General features: G+C 39.9%; 1 protein-coding gene across 1 annotated transcript in view; it reads left to right on the top strand.

Annotated features, from left to right (window-relative positions):
• The window catches only part of FSHR (follicle stimulating hormone receptor), a gene marked incomplete at both ends in the record, with an annotated part of 82,946 nt that overhangs the window by 61,614 nt on the left and 5,935 nt on the right, over positions 1-15,397 (top strand). The window contains 5 exons of the mRNA XM_080342281.1: positions 3,260-3,331; positions 5,316-5,393; positions 8,799-8,867; positions 8,984-9,058; positions 13,952-14,137. Coding sequence (XP_080198407.1) covers positions 3,260-3,331; positions 5,316-5,393; positions 8,799-8,867; positions 8,984-9,058; positions 13,952-14,137 — 480 coding nt within the window. The remainder of the gene's footprint in view (positions 1-3,259; positions 3,332-5,315; positions 5,394-8,798; positions 8,868-8,983; positions 9,059-13,951; positions 14,138-15,397) is intronic.

The raw sequence follows: 15,397 nt of genomic DNA, 5'->3' as shown, positions 1-15,397 counted from the left end.
GTTTGCATGTGGAGCACAGAGCCCAACTCCAGAGTCTTGCAGATGCTTGCACCTACCTGGTCTTATTTTGTGGAGGATCTGACACACGTGTTCCTGGTATGCTTCCTAAACCCAAATCTGTATTTGCGGCAAATGCACCCAAGTCCACAGAGTATCTATCGGACCCTTTGCATGGAGTTGCCTCTTCAATAAAAAGAAGCAATGCTCTTTTCCTTCCTTTTGCATGGCAGCCTCACAGTTAAAGATTTTGCCCCAGGAGTTAGCATTGTGGATTATAGTCTCAGTTTAGCCTGCAAGGCTGGTACATGTGAGTCAGAGGAATCTCTGGGTGAAGTCAGGCTCACATGCAGTATAAAGTAACCAGCATGATTAAGGGATACAAAAATAATGCTTCCTGAGTTATGTTGTATTTATCTCTGCCCACTTCGGGTTTGCAATTTAGCAAATCCCACAATAAGTTGATGAGGTCAACTGTGTTCCCAGTTTTGTCAGAGTAGTTCCAACCAATTTGGCATTAAAAAGAGCAGGCTTGTTGCTATATCTGGAGATAAGCAGCCAGAATCTTCTAGGAATTAGTTCCTGAAAGATTTTTTTTTTCTCTGCTGATCAGGGTGCTCTGGTTTCTTAAGTGCTGACTGCAGTAAGCCTTTTCAGAAAGACAATTAATGCTTTGGAAAGCAGCCATCAGCGGTCTGAAAAACAGGTTCTTACTGAGCTGTTTATGCATGGCAAGGGGGGACTCAGTTATAACACAGATTAAAGAGGACACTTGTTTAAACTGAGGCTACTAAGGATGTATATGTTATATGGTAAATATATTGACAAAACTGTCCTGCAGGAAAGATATTCAGTAAATTGGATTATCTACATCCTAACAAGATTATCCACTTAAAGTCCTCTGGAGATTTGCTGGTTGAATAAAAAGAGAGGGAGGATCTAGGCTGCAGTCTAACTAAATATCTTTTTAGTTCTTTTTCTGCAATTAATTAAAAGAACATCCTCTCCTGCTCCTAATCACTGTTCTGTATCTCTGTGCAATCAGTGCTTTGTGCCACCTGTAGATTTACTTCAAAATGTAATAATTTGTCAAAGATACTTTGCTCTTCATCTCATACTGCTCAGATGACACCGGTACAAATTGAGCACTGAACACTTTTGGATTACTGAAAAGATAAGGACTGGACTATGGCATCAACCAAAGATCCTGGATATGTTTCTTCATACATGTATGGTGAAAGCCCTTCTAACTAGTGTGTTATTTTGATACATTGGGAGTAAGTTGCATTGGAGGCAGTATTTGAGTATCATATATTAGAGTATCGTCATCTTTCATTACTGCGGCACGATGCTGGAGATTTTCTTGGCAAAGTACTGTAGAAAGGAAAGCTTCTCATATCTTCTCCTCCGTCCTGCAATAACGACACAAGACATGGCAGCAGTTCGCTTCTACTAAGGCAAAAGCATAGCATAACTCCTGTTTAACAAGTGGCTTGTAGAAATAATTACATAAATTTTTAGCATATGACTCATTTAAAATTAAAGGCAGCTTTCAACTAAATTCCTGTACATCTCCAGTAATTTAGAGAGTGTACTTTAAAATACTGTAAGGAGGGAGTTACAGGTTCTTCGTTTGTTGCTTCTAATTCTCCTTTCACGAAATACAAGTGCAGAAGTACTTTAAATAATAAGGGCCTTGTGAAATCCACCTACTTCATTAATCATGCTTTCTATTTAACTATATGTAATATTTTTGAAATGTGTTTTTGTAGAGCTTTCTTGGTCATATGTGATAACTGTTATTTTTAAACTAATGCAATGTCGGACTACTCTGACTCCTGAGATGAAACAGCCATGACATTTCAGCAACTTTCCCAACTTGGCTTCTTGAATGTTCACTATACTTTACTTTTTTTTGTGCATATGAGACAGATGACAAGCTGGCTTTGCAATGTGTACATTGAGGATATCCAGATACCACCTCAGGGAGATCAGAGCAATACCTATGCAAGTGAATGACTTCTGTGTCACCCTCAGTGCCCAAATTTAGGATCTGGTTGTCATGTATAGGTGTTTAGCTTCAGTTCACTTTGTGAAACTCGAAAGGTTACAACTCTCCTGAAATAATCTAGGCTCATAATAAACATCAAATGAATCCTGTTCTTTTTTCCAGTCTCAGACAGTGCTTTTCTTCATCATTCAATTATTCAGGAATTAATCTTGAAAAAAGAAATCACATCCAGTAGTGAAAGAACATTGTTCTGTTTAAGTGTCAGGATAAAAAATATTTTCCATGTACTACTAAGGTTTTTCCAACGCTCTCAATGAAATGTTACCTTCTCTACCATCCAACATATTAAAAATACAAAGAGATAACTATCCTTTCAAGGATCCAAATTTTGTCTTTGTTTGGTAGCATCAGCCTGACCCAACTCTGCCTGCCTCCTGCGCTCAGCCCTCCCAGACATCAGCAGCCACCAGCTGCCTCCTGCTGCATGGCAGCATCACGCTTGTCCTGCCTTTGTTACTGCTCTGGGTAACAACATTTGCTAAAATTGGACACAATGCGGCTCTGTGGATACCCATGGCCCTGTTTCCCCTCTGGTTGTAGGCACAGAGTTATCTTTCAGAGTTATCATTCCGGGGACGGTGTTTCACGGACAGGAACTGCAATGCAGAAGCCAGTGATGTTCAACGTGGTGAGAGGCTGGAAGCAGATGATAAACACAGAGACTTGGGCCCATTTCTAGTCATGCAAGATGCTGAAATGTTTCCATGTATCTGCTTCCTTGCTATGGGAGGTGCTGGGGAATAAAGCTTCCTAATTCTCCCTTATTTTCATGAAATAATGTTATTTCCAATGGAATTAATGTATCCTTTATTGCAGTAGAAAGTTGAAATTGTGGTGAGTTGATACTTTTGTCTTAAAAGAGCTACTATGAAAATAATTATTCTGTGTCTGTGCAGTTGATTTCTTAGGATGTGGTTGTGAAATTAATATTGACAGTTTCCTGAGATCATCAGGAGGGACTGTGCAATTATCCAGGGCAGGATTTCTCCCTTGGTTTCAGTGGGGCTCATGATTTGCCAAAAACCCTTGTTACATTACAATGCCAAGTTTACCATGAGCAAAACCCCTGTATGTGGCTAAACTTTGCCTTTTGTGGCTACCATTTTAAGTCCAATGTTCTTTCCTCTTTATTAATTATTGTTTTGTTCCTGGGGAAGAGTGAATAATCTTCATCTGTTCTCTACACCTTAGGTTAATATCAAACACTGGCCTTCGGTTTTTACCTGCTGTTCTTAAGGTGCACTCTTTCCAGAAAGTCTTACTGTAAGTTTTAATGTCCACTTTTCACTTTTTAAAAGATCCCTTTGAATGTTTTCCAGCTTCAACAACACCTTTCAAGATTTGATTCCCCTTGTGTTCACTTATTAGCTTCATGGTAGCATTTTGGGTTGTAATTTTGTAGGCATCCATTATAATGTGGCCTGAAAGATCTCAGTTCTCCCCGGGTCTTATTTCTACAAAGTGTTATAGGTTGCACTTTACAGACCGCTCTTCCTCTAAGTGTGTGCCTGGATGGCCCAGGGGATGGATAAACAGACTTTTACTCCTCTCTCACCAGTTGAAATCCAAACCAGGCTGGTGGTAGTGAAAATTTGTTCCCACCTGCTGACAGTTCTCTGGCTTGCATGGCAAGAATTGCTGATCTCGGACCTGTGGAAATATCTCTGCCATGCTTATGAGAAACTGTCCAGAGAACAAAATATATTTTTCTATGGAAAATGTCAATGGTAATAGGGAAAAAAAAAAAAGTAAAACCTTGTGTGAAAATAGGCACTTTTTTTCCTGTAAAAGCTCCATTTTTCTTTAAAAAATGCATGTCAGCAAAAGTTTGGATTTTCTTTTCTGAAAAAAATCTGGACAGAAATTTGTCAACCAGTTATTAGGATAAGCAGAAAACTCAGGAGATAAGCAACTATTTCTTTCCTACCATTGAACAAGAGAATTTGTTAATGCACAGGCAAAGTTCTGCGTGCTCAAATTTTGATTAGAAGATTTCAAGGTGCAGAAACTTTAATCCTGCAATTGTCTTAGCAAAGGCCATTGATATGAATAAAAATGCATAGAAAACATAGAGAGGGAAGCGTGAATATAGCATGCATACCTATAACATAAGGAATAAATTGCTGTAATAGATTTAACAACTGTAATTTTGAGGACTGCATTTCAGGGCTCCCTGAAACTATCAAGCAAATGCAACAGATACAGAGCTACAGAGCCTTCCCCTGTATACTTGTAAGTTCATCATCAGTCTTAACTAGATTTGAATTACCGTGTCCTGATGAGCAAGAGGTTTGGGTTTTTTCAGGTGAAATGCCTCACTTTTCTGTAAGAATAACTAGCCCTTTATACTGCTTAAGTCCAAAACTAGACCTTGTTTCAAATCCTGACCCCACCAAGGCCAATAAGAAAATTCCTGTTGTGCCAATACTCAAAGATTGGTCTTGATGGGTCTTGTGCAGAATGAGACCTCTGTGTGTCAGCTAATACAGAGTTGTAGCCATATTCAACTCTCAGCATGAGATAATTTTGGAACCAAGCCTAATTTCAAGCTTTGCAGATAATTAATTTTGTTCTGTGCTTTCCAACAGAAACAGCATGAAAGCAACCATATCCTGAGTCTAAATTATGAGTAATACTGTTTAACTTCTTTGAGGTCTATTTTGAGCAAGCAACAGAATGTATATCTGCCGTTCCTTTTCTCATATCAGTCAAAACTGCTGAAAGACTGAACTTGTCAGTTCAACAAACCACATTGACAAGAGTCCCGTGTCTTAAGTTCTTAAGCACATACAAAGCTTATAAGCAACCCCATTGACATCAGCAGGGGAATTATTCATGGGCTGGTAGGTACCCTGCTGAATCAGGCCAAAAAGGCTAATGGATTTTCCTTCTTCTGGTTCGGAGGCTGTGAGAAGGGATGGCCTCAAAACTCCTCAGTTTGCATTTTCTGGGTAGTATATTTGCTGGAGGAACTATTTAATCTACCTCAGGTTTCTAAGATCTGTGCTTTTATGCATTTTAATAGCTTCAGCTTATTTGGGAGGGAAGTATGGGGATGGTCCCACCTTTATTATAACATTTGTGCTCTGCAGACAAAACGTCTTAAAAACTTAAGTAGTCAACCTCTGCATACAATATTTCCTTGGACTGTCTATTAGGAAAAATATTGTATTTGAAATAACATATTGAATTGAAAGAATCATAGATGTACAAGAAGATGTAATTTCTGTCATATTCTATTTTTCAGAGATATTCAAGACAACATCAATATACGTACAATCGAACGAAATTCATTCATGGGCCTGAGTTCTGAAAGTGTGATTCTGTGAGTAAGACACAGCAAATCCATTATTTTCCTCGTTAGGTCACTTCTTCTCCAGATTAGGGTCAAGGAAACCAGGAGATGGGGACTATTTTATACACTTACAAATTCAGTTTGAGATTTCAGACTTCTCCTGAAATCTCTGTATTTTGTTTTCTGGCCATGAAAAAATGAAAGCTTTTGTGGGTTTTTTTGTTGCTGTATTCAGATCCTGGTCTTTATTTTAGAAGCACAGCATAGAGAAAATTTAGTAATTACTGATGCCAAGGTTAAACATATTCCACCTACAACAACAGTTCCATGCAATAGAAATTGTATTCAAAAGGGTGGCATGACTCATAAATATTTACAGTTAGACACATGATTCGAAGATGTTTATTACTCAGGCAAAATATATGTAGATCTTGTGGAAATGTGGTATATTTGTACACAATGTTAATGCATTGATACAGGCTGGTTCACAATGCAGTTTCAAGCTGCGTGGTTGGATGACTACATTTGACTTGAACAGTCATGTTTTTTAATGGACTATCTGGCTTTTTTTGATCCTTTCTGTTGCTATATCAAAATGTGCTGTTTGCTTGCTAACAAGCTGCCTTCATTTCATCTACCCAGTGCCCAGACTGGAAAAATTTCACAGAGAGTGTGTGCAGTTTACCTCGCATGCTGAAGCAGTCAAATGAGATCTGATTGACTGATTGGACTCACATTATTTTCGTGGTAGTAAGGTCAGACCATCATTCTTTGAAAAGAGGCCAGTAACAAGTCATTTAGCTGTTATCTCGCCTTTGTCTCCACCAGTTATGCACAACCTCTGTCAAGTTCCCTGAAGTTTCAAACACACACACAGTTTTCTCAGTTTATATGTTCAAGTCATGATACCCTAAATGGACTAGTTTACCTTTTCTCCTGTGATCCCAGTATTTGCTACTCAGGTGGGACTTTGTATTTTCAGAGCTTGTTTCCATAATACCACTGAGGGGTGAGATAAATACCTGATTTTTACTGTGATTTGACCTCTCTGTGCTACTTGAGCAGCATGGAATTGGCTTCCCTTTCTCCCTAGGATGTAAGCCATTGCTTACATGATTACTGCCTGGGTGTCGAAGGGTAGTCTTCTCTGAGGACTTAAGGCTGCTGGTTTGCTAGTAAAATTGGCCTGTGAGGGGATTGTGTCCTCTTCCAGCTGCTTTGCCTTGCAACAGCCCAATGGCTGTGGGCTCTGTGTGCCCACCTGAGTGTGCAGGAGCAAGCAGACCTGGCCACCACTCACCTGGTCAGGCAATGCCCTGACTCTGCTGCAGTTCTCCCTTGGGAAAAGGGCCCTGCTTGTGCTCTTTGAGAGTCTCTGATGAGGCTTTCCTTGTGCTATGATGACCTTGCCTCATTTTAGATGCAAATTTTCTGCCTTCCTATAAAAACCTGGAGTCACTATGCAATGCAATGTAAGTTACTGTTACAGCAAAATAATTTTATGAAATCTGGCATGCTAAGATGGCATTAAAAATGCCTAGGACCCACTGAACTTCCACATTCTGGGGACATCTAATTTTAGCAGGTTTCGCTGTGGCAGGCTCCAAGAACGTTTAAGTCAGTAATTTCGGTTGGATCTGATCTTACACTATGCATGGGATCTGCTCAAGACTGTGGATACATTTGGTAAAGAGGTGCTACAAATTTATAGAAGAAATTCTCCTTGCTTCCAGGTCAACATGCCACTTAGAACCTAAGATAGAGCTTTTCTGCCCCCAAATAGGGTGTAAATAGTACTTCAGGGGCAGTGGCATCCTGCGCCACATGAATTTTAAAACGTGTTTTAAAAATACCACTACAGCCACCAAATAGGGAGTAAAAAGCCCATATGTCCAAGCTCTGGACCCCTGCCTCCATTGTCAGTAAGGATGCTGGTTGAAGTGAGGGGACAATTTGTCTCAATAGAAACTTGTCTATATAAAATATAATGAGGTCTTGGGATTTAGGTAAAATTTTGTTTGCTCTTCTTACTACTTGAATGTGAATAACCAGTTGTCAGGAGTGTAAAGTCTACCCTGTATGGCTCTGAAAATCAGTGATTCTGATTTTATGACCTTAGTATCTCATTGCATTAGCATCATGTTCATTGAGAGAATGCAGTGAGTGCTAATACTGTGATTAAAAGCATATGTATCAGCCTGGCAGGTATGGATGGATAAGATCAATGTAAGAGAATAACTGTTTTAAATGCAGCAAGCAGGGACATGTCTCTCTGTGCCTGCTCACTCCTGTCTAATAGTGCTTGCAAGTGAAAGGGACGGTGACAGTTCTCCTGATCTGACCTGACAGACATTATAGACACGGAGCTATGTACATCTGCCTATATTGGTCAAAAGCATAATCATTTCAACCAGACCCATAGCTGATTTCCATGCTGACCTTATCTCACCACGTCAGACCTTAGATAAGTGGGTCACTTGCATGCTCAGTTTTCAGTGTGAATTAGAAACAAAGCATCCAGTTTTGCTGACAGTTTAATTAAATCATGCCATTTTTGCCATCAATCAGACCTGCCGTTGCCTGTTGGAGAGGGCATGAGCTGCAAAATGACACCTAAAGCAAGATGAAAGATTGCACCATAAAGATGATAAATATAACTGACCCAAATGTAAATTTTTAGGACTTTGAAGGGAAGAGAGAGAAAGATGTTAAACATTAATTAGTTAATGCACCTGCATAAAAACTTGGCAGAAAGCCTCAGGAGCTTCAATTCCCAGGTTCACTACCCACGTCTCCTCTCAGGGGACAGATCCCAGGGAGGTGAGGCTGGGGCAGCAGGGCAGACAGGGAGCAGAATTTGTCGAGGTAGCAGATGCAGGAGGAATCAGCTGCTTCCTGGACAGTTTGGCATCACTGCCACCCCCTTCTTGCCCAACTTGAGGACGGTCACCCTCCCTCCTCTGCCTGCCCTGATGAGGACGTGACACCACCACAGGCAGGGAGAGGTCTTTTTCTCTAATAACTGACAAAGGTTAAGCATCTTGAAAAAAGTAAACCTAATCAGCACTGACAGCACCAGTAGGAAAGATTCTGGTCTCACCCCTCCTGGGATTAACCTGGAAAAACCTCACTGACTCTGCTGCAGCCTTCCCAGGGGGGACATGAACAGCACCAGTCTCTGCATCAGCTCTGCCCTTGCTTCAGAAACTCACTCTAGCTGTCATCTCTGATGGTAGCACTTGTGTTCTATTCACATCTGTATTCTCCAAAGCCTTCCTCCAACTATTGGGATCTTACCAGCTGGTATTCATAGAAATTTCGCCATTTTAATATCCATTTAATAATTATATTTGTTGAATTACATATATTTTAGTTATGAAGCATGAATAAGAACAAAGTTGGTTTTTTTTTTTTCTTTTTTTTTCTGTATTGCAGGTGGCTAAATAAAAACGGGATTCGGGAAATCGAAAATCATGCATTTAATGGAACCTACCTGGATGAGCTGTAACTATTTCTGTTGTTTACTATTCTGAAAAGCAATTATTATAAGGTAGTAATGGTTGCAAGCTATTTTTTTTAATCTCATTTTGTTTTAGCATTGATATCGTTGTGTCTTTCAGAAATCTAAGTGATAATCACAACCTCGAAAAATTACCAAATGAAGTCTTCCAAGGAGCCAATGGGCCTGTTGTTTTGTAAGTAATATTCAGATATTATTTTATCATTAATAATCCCCTTGAAAAGAACAAAGAGGAACATGTGAATGCCAGTCTGGATTTCAACATCTCACAAATCCTGGAGTTCAAAACTGGAGGCGTACTTCTGACCATTAAAAAAAAACCGGAAGCTATATCTGAAATTTTGGTCTAGATTCACATTTTCACTTTTTCCTCAAATTTTGGGGAGAATTTTTGTTCAGCGATTTAGATCTACATTTCTCTCTGCAGTTAAGCTCTTTAAGAGAGTAATTCTGCTTCATATTTTCCAGAGAAAAATGTTGTTAGTTTTTTGTTTGAACAAAATCAAGAGAAGGTGAGTGGATCCTCAGTGCTTAAATCTGAGTTGCTTACTACTCTAGATCTGCCCCTGCATCTCTAGAGCTTAATTCTAAAGCCAAAATCCCTACCCTACAGGGACAGGGATTGGGATGTCCCATACCCTGTAGAGAAAAGTGTGAGATGTATCACGCAGCTACGGCAGGATGTTTTTGGTGGGTGATAAGCTGGAAAGCGAGAACTCAGCAGTAGATAATTCAGCAGTAGGACGCTCATGAATCTCAGTCACCATTACCTCAAACCATGGTTTGCCATGAAGTCTGGAAATGTCTGTGAGTGAGCACAACTGCTTGTGTTTCTGAACACAAACCACAACACATAAGAGCTGCAACAGAGACACAGGAATAATTTTTTGTCTTACCAATTCTTTAGAGCCTTTTTCTCTTCCCACCTACTCTGGATGTCCACAGAGGGCTAGGAGTCACCCACAAAGGGTGAAAACAGGTCATTGGAGATGTAGGAACTTTTTACACAGACGTTAGCTAGAAATCTGAAAAAGAGGGAGAAAAATGGCTTGAGTTAACCTTGAGTTCAGATGAGAGCTCTTCCGAAGGCCTTTTTTCCACATTGTGATGGACAGTGCACCTGTGATATGAAAACCTATGGTATGGGTTACTGCATTCTGCTGCTCTTCCCTCACTCCTTCAAAGTGTCTTCTTTCTTTAGAAAAGACTGCCAGTGGAGCATCTTTTCAGCAGTAATATCATTGATGTTTCTTTGGAAAAGCATTGTTTCCTGTAGCAAAAAGTAAATTCATTTTCTCTGCAAGCTGTAGCTGATACAATAATATTCTGGAGGTTTATCAAATTGCTTTGGCTGTAGTTCAGGTTCATTTGATAGTTTATCTGTGTGAGAAGTTTTCTGTTCCATTACCAATACATCCATTATTTTATGGATGGGAAATTACCTTTTTATCCTGACTGAGGTCAAGAAAGAAGAGCTTTCTCACTCATCCATCACTGTAGTGTACACCAGGAATGCACTTTCACTTGTGGAAATGATTGACCCATAATCATATCTTTTTTGGGACAAATAGTGTTGTTGCAATATAATCTGTGTTGCAGACTTCAATATTTTATTAGAATGAATGTCAGGATGTTTTAACTCTTGGTCTTCCTGAACCAATGCTCTAGAGTCAATTAACACAACTTCTATTTTATAACTCAGCATATTACAATAATGTGAAAGAAACACAAACACAAATTATAATGTCAGAAAGCAGCAACCTTAGCCCTTGTACAGGCTACAGTTTCAGAAATCATTTCCTCTCTGAGGCTTACAACTCTTGGCAGAATTAAAATATCTCTTTTGGAAAGACTTCAAGTTTTGAGTTAAAGGATTTCAGTGCTGACAGCAGGCAACTAAATCAAATGACTATTTACTCCCACACTTATAAACATCCCTTCTATACAGAAATGCACTGTATTTCCAACCTGGAGGTTCATAGCTTCTGTTTTCAGCCATATTGTTTCATTTAATCATTTTCTGGTGCTGGCAGATCTGTAGTGGCTTGCACTAGCTTTTACTGAAGTCCTTAGGAGTTCCCTGGCTATGTCCTGACTTGGATGCAGGCTGAGGTATGGCTCTGGTCCATCCTATCCTTGCAATTTGGCTTCAACAGGAAACCCACACATAGGGGCCACAGGAGAGCTCCAGTAGATCCCCACCTTGACAGCTGAGTCCCTGAAGCACAGCCAGAGATCCGTTTAGATAAAAGGAGAAAATTGTTCTCACCAGTCAGTCTGCCCCTCTCTGATTGCTGCTTCTCCAGCCATTTCTTGCCATTTCTGTGTGTACATTTCAAACTCCATCAGCTGACCAGCATTTTTATTAATCCAACAGAGCCTCCCAGTGGGAAAGGGAAGTGACTGGAAGAGAAGTCAGGTTCCTTTTTTTTATTCCTGCACTGGCTGCTGTCAAGGCTGATGACTAGCATCCAAGCAATAATAGTATGAGACCATGTATTCCAGTCACCAATGCTTTCTGGTTTGATTTTCTAGTGCCACTTTATCATCTTGTTCATCGTGCTTATTTAATTTATCAAGCCTCTAACTTGAGAGCAATGGCCCAAAGAACCTCTGCGCTGATGTCTGCATGCGGCGACTCAGTGGAGTAAGTTACTAAACCACCTGCACAATGTCTGTGTTTGCTGTTCAGGACCTTGTCAGTGGTGCATTGATAACTATCCCTACCAGACATAGCAAAAAACCCTGCAGAAAAATGCAAAGCACTTTCCCTAATTTGCTTCTGTTATGTGCAATAAAGAGTACAAAAAGAAAAAAAAAAAATATTTTCATGGAAAAATATTTAATATTAATGAAATTATTTGGAGATTCCCAGAGATCCAGTAAGATTTTAGCAATTTTTAAGTGATGTTCCTATTCCTGTTTACTTGTTATTTTCACTGAATGTAATAACAGTTTGGACTTGGTTAATATTTTATCTAACAAGCCAAATAAAACATTTTGCATGCTCTTTTTCAGAATTATGAGCTCTTGTGAAGTTTCACAGGGTCTTAATGATGCCATGAGTGATGCTTTCTGTGGACTTAAGCCAAAAATTGCTCTTTAGTTGTTCAGTCATGAGTAGATACCCTAGGTGACAGTTTTCATTAGGCAGTATGCTAAGGTCAATAGTCAGTCCACGGAACAACCAAGGTTACTCACTGCAACCTAATTACCTCTTCGAGTGTCTAAGTCAGAAAACGGTAGCCTAAAATTTTTCATTGGCTGCTTTTTTTTAGCTCCTGCAACAGCTGAGGCCCAGAACAACCTCAGGACCACAGCATGGCTTCTCTCAGCCTGATCTGTAGATGTTCAAAGCATTTCTGACTCCATAGGTCTGTCTTGCCCTTCCAGTAGAAGTCCTGGCCCCAGGTCAGGTAGCAGAGTGGGTTCTGTGTTTGCTCCTCTGCTGCCACAGTTCACAGTCCAGTTTTTGAAGGTGGTACATTCCTCCAGAGGCTGGATGCAAAGCCTCAGCTGTGGGCACAGGATGGGCACAGAATGGACACAAAGGTCATCTTTACCCACTACCAACTGCTTTATTAGCTGCCTATGAATTGTTAGATTGGGCCACTCTAAGCTAAAGGCCATGAGTTCAAACAGAGTCATTTCCTGGTATTAATTTTGTTTCTTAGAATGGAGAACAGAGGTGCAAATGTGCATATGATATGCAGCAACTCCCTCAACTCTATTGCATATAGGTAAAACCTGGTCTCCCCTTCACATAGTATCACTGTACTGTATTAATACAATAATGAAAACAATTTGTGCATGTTGGGTAATAGACAGCAAATAACATGTTGTCCTGACATCATACTGTTATAGATAAATTGGAAACCATACCTTGGAGGGAGCATGGAGAAAATGACAAATATTGTCAGTCCTGTTTCTTGATTAGGGAAAATTCCTTTATTTTGTCAGCACATAAAGAGCAGAGCAACCTCAGCAAACACTGCATCCTGTATAAACCTCAGGCCATAAGAGCGCAGGAACTAAGGGGGGACAGGATGATTTTGTGCAGTTCATTTTTACTATTGCTCTTAAGAGAAAGGAGTGAGCGCTCCTGCTCTCACAGTCTGAAGGACACAGTTTGTGCCCCAGTGAGGGAAATGTGGGAACATTTTGCCCCAGCTGTTACACCTTGGAGCCATGGGGATGGGTTCCTAAATATCTCTTAGCCTTGTGATGAAGCACATTTGGTTCTTCTTCCCTTTCGCCACCTGCATGATACAAGTCAAGATTTAGTGTTTGCACAATGTGTTTCCTTTTAAAAGCCCCGCTAATGCTCTCTTTAATACATTAGTAGCTGCTGCTTCCATCGTTGCCTTTGATAGCCTGTCCCACACAGTAACTGCCTTCTACAGAAATACTTCTCTCCTAACCTCCTGTAATCTTGCCCCTTTCTTCACTTCAGTCCGTGCTCTCTTTGGTTTTTTTACCTCTGGAAATGTTTTGTTATTTTTGTTCCTCACAGTTTGAACCATGTCACCCCTGTCTCTCTTTAATCTTTTTCTTCCTAATGAGTACAAAACCTGATATCCTAAACCTCTCCTCTCATCTGTACCTGCCCTGTGAGCTTCTCTCTGCCTTTTCCACCGCAGCCTTTCCATGATGTGATGTTCACATAGTAAAGTTCTGTTGTGATTTCATCAGCCTTTTTAGCAGTAACAGTGTTCTGTAGTAATGGTGTTCTGGGATGACTGTTGCATTACCGGGTAATACTAAACCTAGAATCATATGGCACTAATGGTTTATGTCCCTGTTAATTCTTACCCAGAGAATTATGGGATTTTTTTCTTTTCTCTCTGACCAAACTAACATCACTTGATTGTTGTTTGCAATTAATATTACATCAGGTTTCCTGGAGGAACACCTAATTTATCCCTGAAACCTCTTTTCAGCATAGATTTCCAGCTGATCTCTGTCCAGTCACTACTCTGAAAAGAAGCAGGACAGTCTAAAACACATGTCCACCATCTGGCAGCAGTGAAGTTTCTTTTAACTGAGATTTTCATATGTTTTCTTAAAGGGATATTTCAAGGACGAGAATCAGTTTCCTGCCAAGTCATGGATTAGAATTCATTAAGAAGCTAAGAGCAAGGTCTACATACAATTTAAAAAAGCTTCCTGATTTAAGCAAATTTAGATCTCTGATTGAGGCAAACTTCACATATCCTAGCCATTGCTGTGCATTTACAAACTGGAGAAGACAAAAGTAAGTGATTTCATTTCTTTTTCTTTTTGCTGCTTCTCAACAGTTGATAGTAAATTAAAGTTCCTCAAAATCTGCATAGAAAAAGGTCTCTTCAGTGCAAGTAAGTAAATGGATATAAATAAATAAATTTATAACACATACAGGTTTATGCATGCCACACAGGAGTAATATATTTTGATAACTGTGTTAGCATCAGCAATTTTCCCAGCTCCAGCTCTAGCCCCTACCTGTCATAGGTCCATCTTTCATTTGGACCTGTCATGCTGGATCATCCTGAAGCCACACTGAAGACTTTCAACAGGAAAAGTCTGATAACTTTCAGGAGGTAGCTGGAGGGAAAGCTGTGTTTGCAGAGAAGCTGGTTAATCCTTGGCTGTCAATTCAGGAGGGTAACAGGACCGCTGAGTGATCTTAAACTCTTTTCTCACAAAGCCACACTGATGTTGGAACACTGTCCAACCAAGCACTACGGACACGTTGTCTGTGCAGTCTACATACACAAAAGTTTTTGGACATGATTTCTGAAATGGTTAACCCTTTTACCCAAATAAACAGCAGGGGGTGGGAGGGTGGACTGTCTTTTTAGACTCCCAAAATAAATTTTCATGCTTGTATTTATTTTTCATTAGCAAGTTGCTGTGAGATTTCAGGTATCAGTGATTCTCATTGGGTATTTTGGGCTGCTCAGATAGACTTTAAATGTACACATGAACTAGCTAATGAACCTTCTGAACTTGTGACACTGGAAAACATGAGGAACTGGTACCTGCGGAAACCCCGGTTATTGTTTGAAGTTCTTCATTTACTGGATGTCCTCAAAGACTTGGAATTTGCCATGGCAGAAAAAAAAATGCAGATCATTGTTATAATTCAAGACATTGTCTTCAGAAATTGCCTAAAACTTCAAATAAAAGTAGAACTATGCAGAGAAAGCATAAACTACTTCAATTTGAATAGTTATAATAGCCATTTATGTTACTTTTAGCATTGTATTGTTACCAGGCTATGAAAGATAACTGATCTTGCTTGTGCTGATAGCTAATAAATAGCACCTACATGAGTTTGCAAAATTAACTGCGGAAAGAGTGCAAGTCTGATGGTGGAAAGTGCAGGAAAGTATCTGACAGAATACATCCCCCATTGTCCCTTTTTGATCCAAAATGCTAAAAGTTTTGATAGGACAGTTTATCAGCCAGAGACATTTTCACATACTTCTGCAGGCTTATGCAGGTGCAGTGCTTGGTAGCACTGGTGGAAAAG

The sequence above is a fragment of the Nesoenas mayeri genome (genome assembly GCF_963082525.1).
Source record: "Nesoenas mayeri genome assembly, chromosome: 3".
Taxonomy (NCBI): Eukaryota; Metazoa; Chordata; class Aves; order Columbiformes; family Columbidae; genus Nesoenas; species Nesoenas mayeri.
This window is presented reverse-complemented; position numbering and strand designations above follow the sequence as displayed.